At 44.7% G+C, this 20,013-nt stretch overlaps 1 protein-coding gene across 1 annotated transcript in view; it reads right to left on the bottom strand.

Moving 5' to 3' along the window:
* Positions 1–20,013, bottom strand: part of C14H2orf92 (chromosome 14 C2orf92 homolog) — a 34,096-nt gene that overhangs the window by 6,623 nt on the left and 7,460 nt on the right. Inside the window, exons 2-4 of the mRNA XM_071601267.1 lie at positions 15,294–15,377; positions 9,903–9,995; positions 8,605–8,688 (exon numbers count right to left, since the gene is read on the bottom strand). Of these exons, the coding sequence (XP_071457368.1) occupies positions 8,605–8,688; positions 9,903–9,995; positions 15,294–15,377 (261 nt within the window). The remainder of the gene's footprint in view (positions 1–8,604; positions 8,689–9,902; positions 9,996–15,293; positions 15,378–20,013) is intronic.

A 20,013-nucleotide genomic window follows, 5' to 3' on the forward strand; every position in this document is an offset into this window, starting at 1 on the left:
CATTTATATTTACTCATTATTATTTATTTTTTAATTTTTTTTAACATTTAATTTTTATTTATTTTTTAGGTGTAGATGGACACAGCACAATGCCTTTATTTTTATGTGGTACTAAGGATCCAACCCAGGTCCTGCTCGTGCTAGTAGAGCACTCTACCACTGAGCCACAATCCCAGCCCAAGTCATCATTTATTATTTATTGACTAGGTTGCCTCTATAGCTGGAAGCTCCTGGAGGACAAGAACACCTCATTTAGTTCTTGAGCTTCAGCACAGTGCCCATGACCCTATAGGAAATACTAGGAACTGAGCCTTGAAGGAAAATGAATCTTCAAGAATCTCATAACTCATGAGAGACCCTGAGCTAGAACCACCCAGACAACCCTGTCTTGTGGGCCAAGACTACAGTCATTTGAAGGGTGACCAACAGGAAGATATGCTTCCAATGGCTTGCTCATAGAGCATTTAGCACAGGCCTTCCTTCCTCACGGGTTGTAGGCAGGGGGCTTTGTTCCTCACAAAAGTCTCTCTCTTCAGACTGCTTGAGTGTCCTCCCAATATGGCAGCTGACTTCCACCAGAGTCTCCTCAGATTGTTTGAGTATCCTCCCAACATGGCAGCTGACTTCCACCAGAGCAAGAAATTCAAGAGATGCCAAGGCAGAAACCACAATGTCTTTTATCACCTAATCTACAAAGTAGTACACCATCGCTTCTGCCATGTTCTACTCCTAAGAAGTAAGGCACAAAATGTAGCTCACACTCATGGGCAGCTGCACCTTTGGAAGGGACAGGTAGCAAAGGATGGTGGACATATGTTAAAACAACAATAGAAATGGGATTCTGAGGAACACAGTGAGTAAACAGTCATTTCTGTCCCTATGAACATAAAGATTTGAACCTTCTAGCTGGGCCATTCTGCAAAAATTGTGAATGAAAAGAAGTGACTCCCTTTCTGAGGGTTATACTCTGCAGGAAGCCTGGACATGGAATGTGATCTGTTCACTAATAAGGATGGTTTCAGAAATATTTGATTGAGCCAAATGAAATTATAGATATTTCACTATTTTGGGCCCACAAAAAAATAATTTCAAATGATTCAACCTAATATTATAGTCCCAAAAGAAGTTTTCTGATGGAGACATTTCTTCAGCATATTTACAAGAGCTAAAATGTGGAAGCAGGCAAAGTGAACATCAAATGGATGATCAATACATGGCGCATGTATATATATATATATAAATAATTCAGCCATCAAAGTGGAGTGTTGGTTGCCAAAGGACAGAGGGGAGGAGGGAAGGGGGAATTATTTTTTAATTGATACAGAGTTTCAGTTTTATAAGATAAAAAAGATCATGGAGATTGATATTGGAGATGGTGGCAAAACATTATGAATGCATTTAATAACACTGGAATGTACACTTACATATGGATAACATGATAAATTTTGTTCTAAGTATTTTAACCACAATAAGCAATTTTTTAAAATACAAATGGAGAAACACATCATATATATTGATAATTAAAGTTACAAATCATGTCTTATTCCATATAGCCACACAGATACCAGTAGCCTACTACTGTTTCCTGGTTGGTTAGAGGAGACCTACTACTCAGGACACCTCTGAGTGATGGCACAGATATGCTGAAGCAGGCAAAAGCTGGACCTTGGCCCTTGGCCCACAACTCCTGATCAGTGACTGGAGTCACCAAACATCACTATGAGCAAGTGGGATTTATTCCAGGAATGCAAAGTGGCTCAACCTTAGGAAATCCACTAACATCACGCACAATATTAATAGACTTAAGGGGAGAAAGTCATGATTAGTTTCACAGCTACTAGAAGAACTTTTGACAAAATTCAATATCCATTCTTGGTTTTAAAAATGTTGAGCAAATAGAAATGTAAAGATACATTCTCAGTATGAATTTATGTATCTGTGTGGATGGATGGTTAGATGGCTGGATAGATATCTCGTTCTCATGTGAGTCTCATAACCACTCTCCTAATCAAGAAACACTATAGGCATTTCTTTTAAGAGACAGACAGTTCAGGATAAAATTATTATCTCCTCTATTACTCAAGACTGTCCTGGACATACTTACAATGCAATTAAACATGATACAGAAATCAGAAGTATAAAAATTTGTAAAGAAGTAAAATTATTTCTATGTTCAGATGACATGATAGAATATCTAGAATTGACTATCAATCCCCAAATAGTATCCTAAGTCTACAGCTCCAAATGTCAGGGTCCGATATTTGGTCCCTATAGAACAGTCACGGGTGGAATATGTAAAAATCCACAGATTTCTGGGCTTCACTTTCAGAGACTCTTGCTGGGTTCCAGGAATGAGGATTTTGAATAGCTCTTCCCATCCCCCACTCTCCACCCCTGTGGCTGGGTCACAGTGGGATATAAGAACCACCACACCCGTTCATACACCTGGTCCCAGGAAAGACCCCATATTTGCCAGCTCAGCCGATGACATACTTGGCTTTTCTTTTCTCTTGTTTCCCTCATAGATTTTTCAAAGGAGGAAATGCTTTGTGGGGCTCTAGCTGCTCATCCTATCCTTGGAGCCAATCTGACTGTGCTATGATTAGAATAAAGTGAGCCTTGGGCCACTGGCTGGCAGGAGCATTTTCCCACATTCCTCAAGGACATGGAGAAAGTTCCTCAGGGTGGCACTCAGGAATGTGCTCAGCCCCTCCCAAGACCTACCACACAGGAGAACAATGGGGCCTTGCTGGAATATCTGGGAGGAGGAATCCAGTGCTGGGGGCAGCTCCTTCCCCCTCCTCCTGGGCATCCATCTGCCAGAGACTAGACATTGGGGTCTGCTCTTCTCCACTGCACATTTAACACAGGGAGATTCTCACAGGGTATTTTATTAATTAGGCTCTTTGTTGCCGTGTCCACAATACCTGACAAGAACAACTTAGAGGAGGAAAAGTTTATTTGGGCTCACAGTTTTAAAGGTGTAGCTATGGTCAGCGGATTTCATGAAGTGAGACAGATCATCATGGCAGAAGCATGTAGAAAACCTGCTGTGATTCACAGTGTCCAGGAAGCAGGAGGGTGCTGAGGGGTCTCGGAGAATGCCCTCCAGCCACACCCCCCTGCCTATATTCCTCGCAAATTACTAATCCATCAGTATGGACTAATCCACTGATTAGGTTACAGCTCTCATAATCTAAACATTTCACCTTTGAACATTCCTGAATTAACACAGAAGTTTTGGGAGGATACCTCATATCCAAACCATAACAGGTATCCACTGTACCCTCAACCTGACCAGGGACTGCACACTCTTCCCACAGCATCCAGACAAGTTCTCTCTATAGGAGAGTTTGACTCCAACTCTTCAAGCATGACCTGGCTAGATATTTGGTTCCAAGCTTTGGCAAGAGGAAAAAGAACTATTCCTTATTGCCCCCACTCCAATGTTATCCATTTTTATTTACCGTTATCTGAGATTCGATACACAGTGCCAGAAAAATATTCTGGTTTGGGAGAATTCCAGACATCACGGGCTCCTTTGATGACACATTTGGAAAAGAGAGAGAAAAAATGATTTTCTTTAGTGCACATGTATGAGCATGTTGGGCCTGCGTTTTCTTTTACATTTTTTTTAGGTTAAGATGCTAACATAGAATCCAACTTGAAGGCAGAATTATGTGTTGGAGAGGTACTATGGCAATGTAAAGACACATCACTTGCCTCCTGGTTGTGAACCCAGGCAGGGCATATGGAAAATTATTGTCAGGAAATAGAATGTCCACCTGTGTGCACACTAGCAAGAGGGCTAATTCCCATGCAAGCTGTGGTACTTTTATTGCAGTGGGCAGATTTCAGGTACACAATTCCATCCTGATTACCTGCGCATATCTTTTTTTTAATGTTTATTTTTTTTAGTTTTTAAGTAGACACAATGTCTTTATTTTATTTTTATGTGGTGCTGAGGATTGAACCCAGTGCCTCACGCATGCCAGGCAAGCGCGCTACCACTTGAGCTACATCCCAAGCCCCACCTGTTCATATCTTAATTCTCAAACTGATACTTTTTATTTTCCAATAGTATGAAGCTACTTTGGGTTAGAGTATGTTCTTCATTTTTGTGACTTCTAGGGAAATGCCAAGAGTAAGTCGTTTCTGGACTTATCCTTCATTGAAGGAAATATTAATGAACAAACTGGCTCAAACCACTCCATGCACATTCAAGTATAAAGTGTGTCAAGTGGGAAATTATTTTACATCTCAGGGTTCATGTGACAGGAAATAGGAGACCACTTGCAAATCAGGTTCCTGTATTCTGAGCAGTGTCGCAAGTGACAGAACTGGTATGACATTGCACATCCAGGATCACATCAAATTTTAGGGATAATCTCGCTTTAGAACATTGGAGGCTCCCACAGCTGATGGAAAGCTGTGAGAGGATTCAGACAGCTCCTCCCTCCACATCTCAATTGTGGAGCCTCTTTATGAAAAGACAAGGGTGCTTCCATCTGTACCCCTGCTCCCCTCCTCTCTCCCTCTGTCCCTCCCTCTCCTGCCCTTCAGCTACTGCTACAGGACACTCAGCAAGAAGCCCCTCCAGGTGCCACACCCTCAACCTTGGACTTGCAGTGAGCCAAGCAACTCTGTTCACCATAAGTCACCAGTGTGTAGTCACCTGTTGTAGCAGCAGGATGCTGACGGAGACACCCCTCACACACCAGTGCGACTCTCCCCTCCCCCAGCCCCATCTCTCTATTCTACTTCAGGCTCCTATGAACCTGCCTGCTCTCTATATAAGTAGCACCTCATGACACTTGGGCTCCTCTGACTTGCTTATATCCTTACACGATGCCTTCAAGGTCCATCTACGCTGTAGCATGCATCAGCCCGTCACCCTTTTTGTGAGAAAATGACATTCCACATTTTGCTTCTGCCTTCATGTGTTGATGGGCACCTGGGTTGCTGCCACTCCTGCCTACTGTGAATAACACTGCCCTGAGTGCTGGCGTAAAGTGTTTGGGCTCCTGTTGTCAATTCCTGTGGTACCTTCTACAAGTGGGGCTGCTGGTCACCTGATGGTCCTCTGTTTAGTCTTCCAAGCAGCTGTCAAAATGTCCTCTCAGCAAGGGCTGCACTGTACATTCCCACCAGCCATGCTCAGCTTCCAACTGCCTTCATCCTCACCTACACTTGGGAAGCAGTGGCATTTTATATTTTCCTACGACCAATGACATTGAGCATTCTCTCTCTGAATCAGTTCATGCATTGTCTTTGGATAGTGACTGTTCATGTTCTTTTGGGAGTTTATTGTTTGTTCTGTTGTCATGGTTGTTGTTGAGTTATAGGAAGAGTCCACTAGATATTCTGGACATTAGTCCCATATCAGGTAAGGGATATGTAAATGTTTATTCTCATTTTGTGAGACAAATGCCTTTGATGCAAAGAAGTTTTAAATTTTGATGACATCTAATGTATCTATTTTCTCTTGTTGCCTGTGCTTTTGGTGTCAAATTTAAGACATCACTATCTATTCCAAGGTCATGATTTTTATCATTACCTCTGGAATATAATGGTTTTGACCCGTAAACTTAGATCTCAGAAACACTTCGACTTTTAATTTTGGCATATAAGTTAAGAGTCCCTGGCCTGGGGTTGTAGCTTAGTGGTAGACTGCTTTCCTAGCATGAATGAGGCACTGGGTTCGATGCTCAGCACTGCATATAAATAAAAACAAAATATATTTTTTAAGACTTTCATTCTTTTGGGGGGGATGAGGGGGTACTAGGGATTGAACTCAGGGCACTCAACTACTGAACCACATCCTCAGACCTATTTTGTATTTTATTTAGAGACAGGGTCTCAATTAATTACTTAGCACTTCACTTTTGCTGAAGCTGGTTTTGAACTCATGATCCTCCTGCCTCAGTCTCCCAAGCTGCCAAGATTATAGGCATGCGCCACTGTACTGGGCAAAAGTCCTTTATTCAGTTTTTTAAAATATATTCCTGGTTGTAGATGTACACAATACCTTTCTTTTATTGGTATAATTTTTATGTGGTGCTAAGGATTGAACCCAGTGCTTCACATGTGAGGAAAGCTCCCCACCACTGAGCTACAACCCCAGTCCAGTCCTTTATTCTTAGAGGTCCATTTTCATAGACATAAGTTCTAGCGTGACATTGGATTAAATGTGTCACCTCATTATGGTCAGGCTTCCATGCTTTTTACATTGAAATGAACTACAAATTGTATTCAGGATCCTCTATATGTGATATGTCAATCCACCCCCCCCCAACACACACTATTTTTCCAGATCATCTCTGTATTTGGACAACTACACTACAATGTGTTTCAACATGGATCTCTTTCTGTTGGCCTGCTTGGAGTGGGTTGAACTTCTTGGATGTGTCTAGTTGAGCCTTTCATCATATAAGGAAGGCTGGGCCATTATTTCTTCAAACTTGTTCTCCCTTCTTTCTCTGAGATTCCATACTGTGTACCCTGCTGTGCTTCATGGGGTCCCATAAGTCCCTCCTCTGCTGTTCCTTTTCATCTCATTGTTTTCTTTCTGCTACTCAGAGCAGATAATTTCTGCTCTTCTGAGTTTGCTGATCCTTTCTTCTGCCTGCTCACACCTGCTGCTGAACCCCTCAGGTGACTTATTTGTTTCAGAGACTGTTCTTTTCAGCACCAGAATTCGCCTAGGGATCCTTATCATAATTTCTATCTAATTTTGTTCACATATTATCTTTCTGATTCCCTTATGTCACTGACCATGGGTCCTTTAGTTCAATGAACACAGTGAAGACAGGTGAAGTAACATCTTGGACTAATAGTTCCAATGTCCAGGCTTCCTCAGGGATGGGTTCTGTCAAGTCCCTTTGTCCTGTGAATGGGCCATGCTTCCTGTCTCTTTGTATGTTTTGTATTTTATGTTGAAGTTAAATATTCTGAGTATTGTTTTTGATGACTTATGAAACACAATCCTCACGTTTCTATAGGACTGCTGACTTCTGCTTGTTAAGGAATGGAAGCATCCATTTGTGATAGTTTCAAACTGTTGTTATAGTGTTTGTATGGTTTATTGTGTGGGGTGCTGTTCCTGTTTTCTTATCTCTGAGGTCAACCAATGACCTGATAAAGGTTTACTTAAGCATCTAAACCCCAAAAGGGCAAAGCAAAACAGTGTTGTTCCTCTAAATCCCCTGCACAGAGTGGTTTGGGGGCCTCTTCAGCCCTTGGAGATTTAACCAACGGCCAGGCTAGGGCTGGCTCTTCTGTGACCTAAAGCAACCATCAGCAACCAAAACACACACCCTGAGCTTTGGAGGACAGTGTCCCTGTTGCCCATGGGGCTCCAGGACTGTGTACTGCTGTCCTCACATCAGCCTGCCACAGGGCTGGGGATGGAGAATGGGAGCTGCTACATGAAATGCTGACATTCACAAAACCTATCAGTCCCTTCCCCAAGGTCACTGGTGCGTGGCAAGTGTTTCACAAGTGTCCAGTGAAGATAGTTCTTCCTAAGAGAGTTGTTGTTTTGGTTAAGGGGAAAAGTCCTAGAGTGTGCCACCCCACCATCTTCCACCTGAACCAGTTGTTGGGTTTCTTTTTTTTTTTTTTTTTCATATAGTAATTAAGAGTCTTGGATCAAGGAGGCAGAGTTGAGCATCCCTGGAGGACTTTAAAAACTACTGATGCAAAGTTCTCCCCATAACAACACAGAATCTGACTGCTGAGGGCAGGGCAGAATCTCTCTATTTAAAAACCCCCAGACAAAATCATAGAATTTGCAGGGAAATGGATGGCATTAGAGCAGATTATGCTAAGTGAAGCTAGCCAATCCCTAAAAAACAAATGCCAAATGTCTTCTTTGATATAAGGAGAGTAACTAAGAACAGAGTAGGGACGAAGAGCATGAGAAGAAGATTAACATTAAACAGGGATGAGAGGTGGGAGGGAAAGGGAGAGAGAAGGGAAATTGCATGGAAATGGAAGGAGACCCTCAGGGTTATACAAAAGTACATACAAGAGGAAGTGAGGGGAAAGGGGAAAATAATACAAGGGGGAGAAATGAATGTCAGTAGAGGGGGTAGAGAGAGAAGAGGGGAGGGGAGGGGAGGGGAGGGGGGATAGTAGAGGATAGGAAAGGCAGCAGAACACAACAGACACTAGTATGGCAATATGTAAATCAATGGATGTGTAACTGATGTGATTCTGCAATCTGTATATGGGGTAAAAATGGGAGTTCATAACCCACTTGAATCAAAGTGTGAAATATGATATATCAAGAACTATGTAATGTTTTGAACAACCAACAATAAAAATTAAAAAAAAATAAAATAAAAACCCCCAGAGCATTTCCCTGCGCCCACATGGTGCTCCTGCTGCTGCTGCCTGGATCACTCTGTGAGGAATGGGGTTCTTTCCAAGGGTTTATCTTCCATATTTTGTTTAATTTCTCGAGACCTTGACTCTTAGAGGAATTAATTATAGCCACAAGACACAGAGTTTGCCTTCCCCCAAAGCACTAGGAACAGGTTACCTGGGAAACAACCAAGGACTTAAGCCAGCCTAAAGGTTTCCCATGAGGAGGTCACTTACCAAATAATTTGGCCAAATGCTCCTCTTTCTTATTTAAACTTGATGTAAATTCAGGAGTTTTCAAGCTGCTTTCCTGGAGATCATCTATGGGAAAAGAAACCTTAGCTATGATTAAACCTCTCACTGAGTCTCCACGTCATCTTTAAAGTCATACTCTTCTGCAAGGTACCCTGAGAGGAGTACCATGCGGTTGGCCGTGATGCCTATTCTGAGCCTCTCGGAGCATGCGTGAAGCAGCTACAAAAATGTCATGTTCCAACACCAAACCAGTGACAAAGCCCCTGTTCACATGATAGATGGCAACTATGCGACTTAGGCACCGACAGCATGAATTCAACAGGAAAACTAACAGAAAGGCCAGGATGGTACATACCAAGTGACATCAGGCGTGACTACTCTGACCCAGTCAATGACAAATGCACAGGACTCTGTCAAGGAGACACTGGATCATCAGGATTAGATACACTTAATCCTTCCAGCACTTGATAACACTATGGCGTATTTCCTATCAGCCCAGGGAGCATGGTGCAGGGCAACACTCTCAAGACAGTGGAGTGAAATATTCACACTTTCTTCATCAAGGGACTTATGAAGAACAGCAACAAGTTCATTAGTTTCAAAATTGCTTTTATGGATAGTCTTATATATTCAATACGGCACATGGGTAGGGCGTCTCAAAATAATTGTCAATTTTCAATTTCCAGCTTAATGCAAAGGTTTCTCTGTTATCATGGGATGTGGGGCTAATGTGCATGGGGTTGGCATAGGTGGCCAGCTGACTGCTGTTAGCTTTGGCATTAGAGGATTAGTGCTATAGAAGAAATCAGCTCTGCTGCTCTGGGCTAATATTTTATAAGAGCTGAGACAGGAGGGCGGTTGATGTTAAGGACATGGGAAGGCTCTGGTCACCCAGGCCAGGAACCTCATGGTCAGTACCATAAAGCATGAATGTCAAGAAAATCATTACCCTACACACAGCTTGTGTGACCAGGAACAGTGAACCCCACCTGCAAATGGGGCTCCTGTCCTCTGAGCACCGTTCCAAGTAGCTGAAGCTGCTGGACACTGCACATCAGGGATCATTCCAAAATATAGGGACAGTCACACTTTAGAACACTGGAGACTCCCACAGCTGATGGAAAGCTGTGAGAGGATTCAGACAGCTCCTCCCTCCACATCTCAATTGCTTTTCCCCACCAGCAGCTGCTTTCCACAATGCTAAATGACACCGCACTCCCCTAGGACACCGCACAGGCCTATGGAACAGGGCACTCACAGGGCCCATGACATATACTTACTTTCATTCAAGTGTCTCCTGGTGATTGCAGTCCCTCCTTCAACCAAACTGGTGTAGTATGGGTCTTTGGAAAGCACCTGCAGGAGAATCTCATCTCAAGGGAAAGAGCAAAGGCAAGTTAGCACAGCCTTGCAGACCACGAGGCTCGGCCAGAGCAAAATGTGCCTGACTAAAGCCTCCACAGCGGGGAGAAGACACCACACAGACTCTATGGACACGGGACACTGTGCGCTCACACGTCTTCCTTGGGGAAGGAAACTCCAACCACCTCAGTCATTTCTGGAGAATTGTGACTGTCTAGATATGGGCAGTTGACATTGCCCCCTAGGGACAGATGGCCTAGAACTCTGCCCCAATCTCAGAGATTGTGTCCTCTCTCTCTTTCTCCTGTTGTCACCTGACCCAACAAAAGACTTTCCCACAATGGGGTTGAAGGACATGAGGGTAGAAATAAAGCAGAACGTATTTTAAAAGCCTAGAAAGGTCTTTGTTTTTAAAAAGCTTTACTAATTTTTCAGGGTTACGATTTTAGAAATGTATGAAGGCCTCCCTCCCTTTAAAGCTCCTGGCTTCTGCTTTCACCTGGAAAATGCTGCTCTGCCTCAACCTCTAGGCCTTCCTTCTAATCACAGAGAGCATCCTCAGAGACCCCATCCCTTGATTTATGCATTCTCAGGCCACTTCCAGGGGCTGCTGGCACTTGGTGGCAGAGGCCCACTGGCTTGGTGGAGAGGAGCTTACAATAGACCGCCCAGGAAAATGGGGAGTCCTCCCTCCACCCTCTCTTAGCTCAGTGTGTGACCTACAAGTCCCTGAAAAGACTGCTCAGAGTGAAGCTGGCAAGTCAGGTGTGCCCCACACTGCCAAGGCCAACATTGGCACAGCGCTGGCCTGGTCAGCAGGTCCTTGGCAGGTGACAGCATCCTCCCAAGCCCTGAGGCCAGTCTCTCCTGCAGAGGCACATGCTCCCTCCTGCACAGGAGGGACTGGATGCAGGACCCAGGTCATCCACAGGGAGAGGACAGTCTTCTGGTTCCTAGACAGCAACCCTGGAGCACGGTGAGCAGGTGTGCAAGAGCCAGCTGTGAGTCCCCTGCCTTCAGTCCTGCTCACCTGCAGCCAGGGATGGACTCAGTGAGGTTCCTGGGGCCTCTCTACAGCCACGGGGAGGAAGAGCAAAGGAGTGGGACCCGGGGCTCCTTGTCCTGGGGAAGCCTCAACGCTCAGGCTCTGGGGAGCTCTGGTTCCCACGGAGGGCTCCTGGGTCTCCACTCCTGCCCCACACCACAGGCACAGAGAGGTGACTGCACTGCCGTTTGGACCCCTCCTTCTGGGGACAGCTGTGCTACAGGTCTCTGCTAGAGAACTTCCCTAGTTTTTTGAGGTTCTAGTAACTTCTCTATTTTTTTTTTCATTGATGGGGAATACAGTGAGGACCTGGACATGCCAGGCCAGTGGCTTTACCACTGAGCTACAACCTCAGCCTCTTGGCCTCACTTTTCTTGTTGCTTTTCAAATTTCTTTAATTTTTTTCTTTTTCCTGGCAAAATGTAGGTAACCGAAAATGTCCACCTAACTATGTTCGGATGTACAGTTCCATGGTGTGAGGACCTTCACAGTGTGTGCATGAGCAGCAGCAGTATCCAGGGCTCCATCGTCACCCCTACAGACACTCTGTATCCATTGCTATGGCTGAAATGTGTCCCAGAGTTTATGAGATAGCATCTTGATCCCCCATGTGGTGTTGGGGATGGGGCCCAAGGGGTGGGGTCCTCTATCCTCATGAATGGATCCACACTATCACCTCAGGGGGAGCCTCTTTATGAATAGACAAGGGTGCTTCCAGCTGCACCCCTGCTCCCCTCCTCTCTCCCTCTGTCCCTTCCTCTCCTGCCCTTCAGCTGCTGCTACAGGACACTCAGCTAGAAGCCCCTTCAGGTGCCACACCCTCAACCTTGGACTTGCAGTGAGCCAATCAACTGTGTTCACCATAAGTCACCCAGTGTGTAGTCACCTGTTGTAGCAGCAGGAGGCCGACTGAGACACCTGTCACACACCAGTGCCACTCTCCCCTCCCCCAGCCCCATACCCTCTACTCTGCTTCAGGCTCCTATGAACCTGCCTGCTTTACACATAAGTAGCACCTCATGGCACTTGGGATCCTCTGTCTTGCTTATATCCTTAGCTCAATGCCGTCAAGGTCCATCTAAACTGTAGCGTGCATCAGCCCGTCACCTTTTTAAATTAGAAGATAACATTCCACATTTTGCTTTTGCCTTCATGTATTGATGGACACCTGGTGTAAAGTGTGAATAACACTGCCATGAGCACTGGTGTAAAGTGTTTGGTCTCCTGTTGTCAATTCCTGTGGTTCCTTCCTACAAGTGGGGGCTGCTGGTCACCTGATGGTCTTATGATTAATCACCAAGCAGCTGTCAAAATATTTTCTGCAACAACTGTTTCATATTACATTCCCACTATAATGCTGGAGGGTTACAATTTCCTTCATCCTCACCTACATTTGTGAAGCAGTGGTATTTTATAATTTCCTGTGACTATGACATTGAACATTTTCTTTGTGGTGCTTGTACATTGTCTTTAGATAGTGACTTTAGATAGTGGCGGTGGGGGTGCTGGGTACTGGGGACTGAACTCAGGGTCACTCAATCACTGAACCACATGCTCAGTACTATTATTTATTTTCTTTAGAGACATGGTCTCACTGAGTTGCTTAGCTCCTCACTTTTTGCCAAGGCTGACTCTGAATTTGGGATCCTCTGGCTTCAGCCTCCCAAGCCACTGAGATTTCTGGTGTGTGCCACCACACCCTGCTGGATAGTGACTATTTAAGTTCTTTTTGGAGTTACTGTTTGTTCTATTGTCATGGTTGTTGAGTTACAGGAGTTCACTAGATATTCTGGACTTTAATCCCATATCAGATTATTATTTGCAAATCTTTTTTTCTCATTCTGTGGGAGAAATACCTTTGATGCAAAGAAGTTTTAAATTTTGATGACATCCAATATATCTGTGTTCTCTTATTGCCTGTGCTTTTGGTGCCAGATTTAAGCCATCACTGTCTAATCCAAGGTCATGAAGATTTCTATGGTACTACAACAATTTAAGAGTTTTCACTCAGGACTGGGTTGTGACTCAAGTGGTAGAGTGCATGCCTAGCACGTGTGAGGCACTGGGTTCCACCCTCAGCACCACTTAAAATAAAGTTATTGAATCCACTTAACTAAAAAATAAATATTAAAAAAAAGTTTTAACTCATTAATTTAGATCTCAAAAACATTTTGAGTTTTAATTTTATATATAAGCTAAGAGAACTTTATTCTTAAAGGGCCACTTTCTGAGACATACAACTGTGTCTTTAGGATTCTAAATGTGACATCCCATTGTGATCAGGCTTCCATGGTTTTTGAGGAGAAATGAGCTGTGTTTTATTGAGGATCCCTTGTATGTGATGAATCAAATCGTTCTCTCTCATTCTCCATTGTAATAGAGTCTCTCTGTATCTTTGAGTTTTGACAATGTGGCTACAATGTGTTTCAACATGGATCTCTTTCTGTTGGCCTGCTTGGAGTTATATTAACCTTCTTGGATATGTCTAGTTGAGCCTTTCATCATATTTGGGGAGCTTGGGGCCATTATTTCTTCAAACTAGTTCTCCTTTCTTTCTCTGACATTCCATACTGTGTACCCTGCTGTGCTTCGTGGGTCCCATAAGTCCCTCCTCTGCTGTTCCTTTTCTTCTCAGAGCAGATCATTTCAGCGTCTTCTGAGTTTGCTGAGCCTTTCTTCTGCCTGCTCACACCTGCTGCTGAACCCCTCAGGTGACTTGTTTGTTTCAGAGACTGTTATTTTCAGCACCAGAATGCTGAATGGCTCCTTATTATATTTCTACCTCAATGTTGATATTTCGTTTTGTTCACATATTATCTTTCTGATTCCTTTAATGTCACTGACCATGGGACCTTTAGTTCAATGAACACAGTGAAGACAAGTGAACTAACATCTTGGACTAATAGTTCCAATGTCCAGGCTTCCTCAGGGGTGGGTTCTGTCAAGTCCCTTTGTCCTGTGAATGGGCCATACTTCCTGTCTCTTTGTATGTTTTGCATTTTATGTTTAAGCTGAACTTTCTGAGTACTATGTTTTGCTGCTTCTGAAACATAATCCTCACATTTCTGTAGGATTGCTGATGTTGGCTTGTTAAGGAATGGAAGAATCCATTTGTGATCATTTCAAACTGTTGTTATAGTGTTTGTATGGTTTATTGTGTGGGGTGCTGTTCCTGTTTTCTTATCTCTGAGGTCAACCAATGACCTGATAAAGGTTTACTTAAGCATCTAAACCCCAAAAGGGGAAAGCAAAACAGTGTTGTTCCTCTAAATCCCCTGCACAGAGTGGTTTGGGGGCCTCTTCAGCCCTTGGAGATTTAACCAACAGCCAGGCTAGGGGCTGGCTCCTCTGTGACCTAAAGCAACCATCAGCAACCAAAACACACACCCTGAGCTTTGGAGGACAGTGTCCCTGTTTCCCATGGGGCTCCAGGACTGTGTACTGCTGTCCTCACATCAGCCAGCCACAGGGCTGGGGATGGAGAATGGGAGCTGCTACATGAAATGCTGACATTCACAAAACCTATCAGTCCCTTCCCCAAGGTCACCTGGTACATAGTAAGTGTTTCTCAAATGTCCACTGAAGATAGTTCTTCCTAAGAGAGTTGTTGTTTTGGTGAAGGGACAAAGTCCTGGAGTGTGCCACCCCACCATCTTCCACCTGAAACATAGGTGGTTCTCTTTTTTTCTTTTTCTTTTTTTTTTTCATATAGAAATTGAGAGTCTTGGGGCAGAATCAAGGAGCACAGTTACGCATCACTGGAGGACTTTAAATACTACTGATGCATAGTGCTGCGGTTGTGGCTCACTGGTAGAACCATTGCCTCACATGTGCGGGCCCTGGGTTCGATCCTAAGCACCACATAAAAATAAATAAATAAAATAAAGTTATTTGTCCAACTACAACTAAAAAATAAATATTAAAAAAATAACTGATGCAAAGCTCTCCCCACACAACACAGACTCTGACTGCTGAGGGCAGGGCAGAATCTCTCTATTTAAAAACCCCCAGAGTATTTCCCTGCACCCACTTGGTGCTCTTGCTGCTTGCTCCCACATGGATCACTCTGTGAGAAATGGGGTTCTTTCCAATAGTTTATCTTCCATATTTTGTTTAATTTCTCGAGACCTTGACACTTAGAGGAATTAATTATAGCCACAAGACACAGAGTTTGCCTTCCCCTCAAAGCACTAGGAACAGGTTACCTGGGAAACAACCAAGGACTTAAGCCAGCCTAAAGGTTTCCCATGAGGAGGTCACTTACCAAATAATTTGGCCAAATGCTCCTCTTTCTTTTTTAAACTTGATGTAAATTCAGGAGTTTTCAAGCTGCTTTCCTGGAGATCATCTATGGGAAAAGAAGCCTTAGCTATGATTAAACCTCTCACTGAGTCTCCACGTCGTCTTTAAAGTCATACTCTTCTGCAAGGTACCCTGAGAGGAGTACCATGCGGTTGGCCGTGATGCCTATTCTGAGCCTCTCGGAGCATGCGTGAAGCAGCTACAAAAATGTCGTGTTCCAACACCAAACCAGTGACAAAGCCCCTGTTCACATGATTGATGGCAACTATGCGACTTAGGCACCGACAGCATGAATTCAACAGGAAAACTAACAGAAAGGCCAGGATGGTACATACCAAGTGACATCAGGCGTGACTACTCTGACCCAGTCAATGACAAATGCACAGGACTCTCAAGGAGACACTGGATCATCAGGATTAGATACACTTAATCCTTCCGGCACTTGATAACACTATGGGATCATTTCCTATCAGCCCAGGGAGCATGAGAAAACATGGTGCAGAGCAATACTCTCAGGACAGTGGAGTGAAATATTCATACTTTCTTCATCAAGGCACTTATGAAGGTCAGCAACAAGATCATTAGTTTCAAAATTGCTTTTACGGATAGTCTTATAAATTCAATATGGCACACGGGCAGAGTGTGTGTGACTATGTGGGGCTAATGTGCATGGGGTTGGCATAGTTGGCCAGCTGACTGCTCTTAGCTTTGGCATTAGAGGATTAGTGCTACAGAAGAAATCAGCTCTGCTGCTCTGGGCCAATATTTTACAAGAGCTGAGACAGGAGGGCGGTTGATGGTGAGGACATGGGAAGGCTCTGGTCACCCAGGCCAGTGACTGGAGCCCTCATGATCAGTACCATAGAGCGTGAATGTCAAGAAAGTTATTACAGGGGCTGGGGTTTGGCTCAGTGGTAGAGCACTTGCCTGGCATGGGTTAGGCACTGAGTTTGATTCTCAGCACCGCATATAAATAAATAGATAGATATCAATAGCTAATAAAATATTTTTCAAAAGAAAGTTATTACACTACATACAGCTTGTGTGAACAAAAAAACAGCGAACCCCACCTGCAAATGGGGCTCCTGTGCTCTGAGCATCATCCCAAGTAGCAGAACCTGCCTGACACTGCACATCAGGGATCATTCCAAAATATAGGATAGTCACACTTTAGAACATTGGAGACTCCCACAGCTGATGGAAAGCTGTGAGAAGATTCCAGAATGCTCCTCCCTCCACATCTCAATTGCTTTTCCCCACCAGCAGCTGCTTTCCACAATGCTAAATGACACCTCGATCCCCTAGGACACTGCACAGGCCTATGGAACAGGGCACTCACAGGGCCCATGACATATACTTGCTTTCATTCAAGTGGCTCCTCGTGATTGCGGTCCCTCCTTCAACAAAATTGGTGTAGTATGGGTCTCTGGAAAGCACCTGCAGGAGAATCTCATCTCAAGGGAAAGAGCAAAGGTAAGTTAGCTCATCCTTGCACACCACGAGGCTCAGCCAGAGCAAAATGTGCCTGACTAAAGCCTCCACAGAGGGGAGAAGACACCACACAGACTCTATGGACACGGGACACTGTGCGCTCACACATCTTGTTTGGGGAAGGCAACTCCAACCACCTCAGTCATTTCTGGAGAATTGTGACTATCTAGATATGGGCAGTTGACATTGCCCACTAAGGACACATGATTGAAACTCTGCCCCAAATCTTTATATATATATATATATATATATATATATATATATATATATACACACTAGGGTTTTAACTCAGAAGAGCTTGACACTCGACTACACCCCCAGCCCTTTTTATATTTTATTTTGACACAGGGTCTCACTGAGTTGCTTAAGGGCCTCGCTAAGTGGCTGAGGCTGGCTTGGACCCTCTATCCTCCTGCCTCAGTCTCCTGAGCTATGGGGTTGCAGGTGTGCGCCACCGTGTCCATCCCTGTCTCTTGATACTTGGTGCCATCCCTTCTGTCTTGCCCCTTCCCGGCAGCCATCCCCAATCTGTCACCATGCACAAGAAAACCTTCTTTTTTTCTTCAAGAGTCACAATATTTCCTCCTTTAAGACCCGATTTGCTCTCCTGGGAAGATTTTCACAATCAGAATCCTGACTTTGGGACAGGCACACCTAGGCCCAAATCCCTCTGGGCTACCTGCCCAGACATGACCTCAAGAAGTAACTTCCCCTTTTGGATCTTTGGTTTCCTGCTGCATAGGATGGGGATACTACCACTGAACTCCTAAGACTTTGGAAACATTGACTATAGCAATGTCCCTAAAGCATTTAGCGTAGGGCCAGAGAGAGGACTCGTGGAAGGCAGAACAGCTCATCATCATCTTTTATGACAATCAACCCCAGATCAGAGAGTGAACGTTGCTAATTTTCTGCTTATTGGAACCTTGCATAAGTGGAATATGTAGACAAGGGAGGTGAGGAAAAAGATGTATAATTCAAAGGAAGCAAAGATGTCACTAACATCTTACAGAAAAATGAGGAATCTGCTGTAGGCTCTCTCTGTGCACTTCCACCCCGAGGCGACTCTCGCCTTCTTCCACACTTAACTGTTGTTGGAGCTTGGAGAGCCAGGCCCTCAGAGGGAGCCTCTTCCTTTTCCACCTTCCCTGGTAGCCAGGCCAGGGTCCCGGGATACTCAAGGTCCTCAGAAGACTCCTGGGACCCAGGAGGATAGAAGAGAAGGAAATGCTGGGGCTGCATGTCCCCCAACCCTTTTCCCTCTTGCCTTAAAAGCAGCCGTAATGTCTGGAGCTGCAGAAATTGTCCTGTGACCAAGAGACACAAGCACCAGGAAAGGCCATGATGATCTCAGAAAAACTGTCCCTAATCTGCGCTACTGCACGAAAGTCATAGTTGCCTTCCTCGTCTTGTTTGTGACAGAAGACAGATCACTCTTTGTTTAAGCCACTCGACGTCAGATTTTCCAGAAACTGCAATCAAATCACATTCTCACATGGCATGGCACTACGGCGACTTGTGGACAATCCTGAGACAATCCTGGCCACTTCACAGAGGAACCAGGCTCAGGTGCCTGAAGATCATAATGCCCAAGGAGATCGGGAGAGGGTAGAAGACTGTGTACTGTTGATACATCACACTTTTACAAAGCCCCAACTCAGCACAGAAGCTGTATGAGGTGTTGGGGGTTCGGAGGCAGAGGGGAACTGGCACCTGGTCTGAGTCATCCAGACATGAGAGACAGTAGACACTCGCCTGACCAGACACACCCACATGGCCACATACAGCAGTGGAACTAGCTGGGGACAAAGAGAAGAGGAAGAAAACCAGCCAGGCCCACAGTGTCCCAGAGACAAGCCCTCAGCTGAGCAGAGCAGAGCAGGAGGAAATGAAGCTGCCAGGGAGGGCTGATGTTGTATTCAGCTTTCTCACTGCTGTGACCAAAAGACCTCATGAGAACAACTCGAAGGAGGAAACGTTTATTTCAGCTCTCAGTTCCAGAGGTTCGGTCCATGGTCGGCTGACTCCATAGCTCTGGGCCTGAGTCGTGGCAGCATATCATAGCAGAAAACATGGCAGAAGAAGGCAGCTCAGGCCATAGCCACGGAATGCAGAGAGAGCTCTCTCTGCTCACCAGACAAAATAAACCCCAAGAGTACACCCCCCGGCACCATCCAGTTTAATCCACATCAGTGGATTAATCCACTGATTAGGTCACACCTCTCATAATCTAATCATTGCACCTCTGAACATTCTTGCATTGTCTCACACAAGTTTTGGGGGGACCCCTCATATCTAAACCGTGACATCTGAGATCTGGATCTTCTTGGCCATTAAACCTACTGAGGCCTCAAGGTCCTTCTTGTCCACAGATGTTAGACCCCCTGTCAACTCCCTTCACCAGAAATCTGACGCTCATGGTCCCACAGCTGCCCTGGTGGGCTGGTGTACGACACAAAGGACACCTGGAAATAGCCTTCTAAGAACAGGATTTCATCAAGCTACAACTATGGCCTTGGAGAAGTCATTGAGGGCTGCAGATGACACCCAGCTCACATCCACAGAGAAGGACCTGGAACAAGAAGGGACCTGACCGTGACGATTCCATAATATCAGGACTGCAAAGGACCTGACAACCCAAACAGAAAGTCATCAGAGAGTTTCAGCAGATTCTATAAGTTCGGAAAGTGCTCTGCTTATAAAACTGTAAGTGCTTTTTCAATTACATTTACTGAGATATATTCATGTTGTCACTTAACAATGTGAGAAACACATCATTAGGCAATTTCTTCATTGGACCCAAACATCACAGAGGGTCCTTCACAAACCAAGATGGCATATCTTTTACACACGTGGGCTACCACCTTCAAATACACAGGCCGTCACTGACCAGAATATCTTTATGCCGCCATGACTGAATAGTAAGGCCCCCTGTTAAAGCTTTGACCTAGGAGATGATGATTTACTTACCCTTCTGGACTTTCTTTGCTAATGCACAGGAAGCAACCATCACAGATCCCGTTCACCTTGGTTTTTGGTTTTTTGGATACTAGGAATTATACCACTGAGCTACATCTCCAATCCTTTTTATTTCTTGAAACAGGTTCTTTCTAAGTTGCTGAGGCTATCCTTGAACTTGCAATCCTCCTGCCTCCATCTCCCAAATTGCTGGGATTACAGGCTTGCGCCAC

Source organism: Marmota flaviventris, chromosome 14 (genome assembly GCF_047511675.1).
Source record: "Marmota flaviventris isolate mMarFla1 chromosome 14, mMarFla1.hap1, whole genome shotgun sequence".
Classification (NCBI taxonomy): domain Eukaryota; kingdom Metazoa; phylum Chordata; class Mammalia; order Rodentia; family Sciuridae; genus Marmota; species Marmota flaviventris.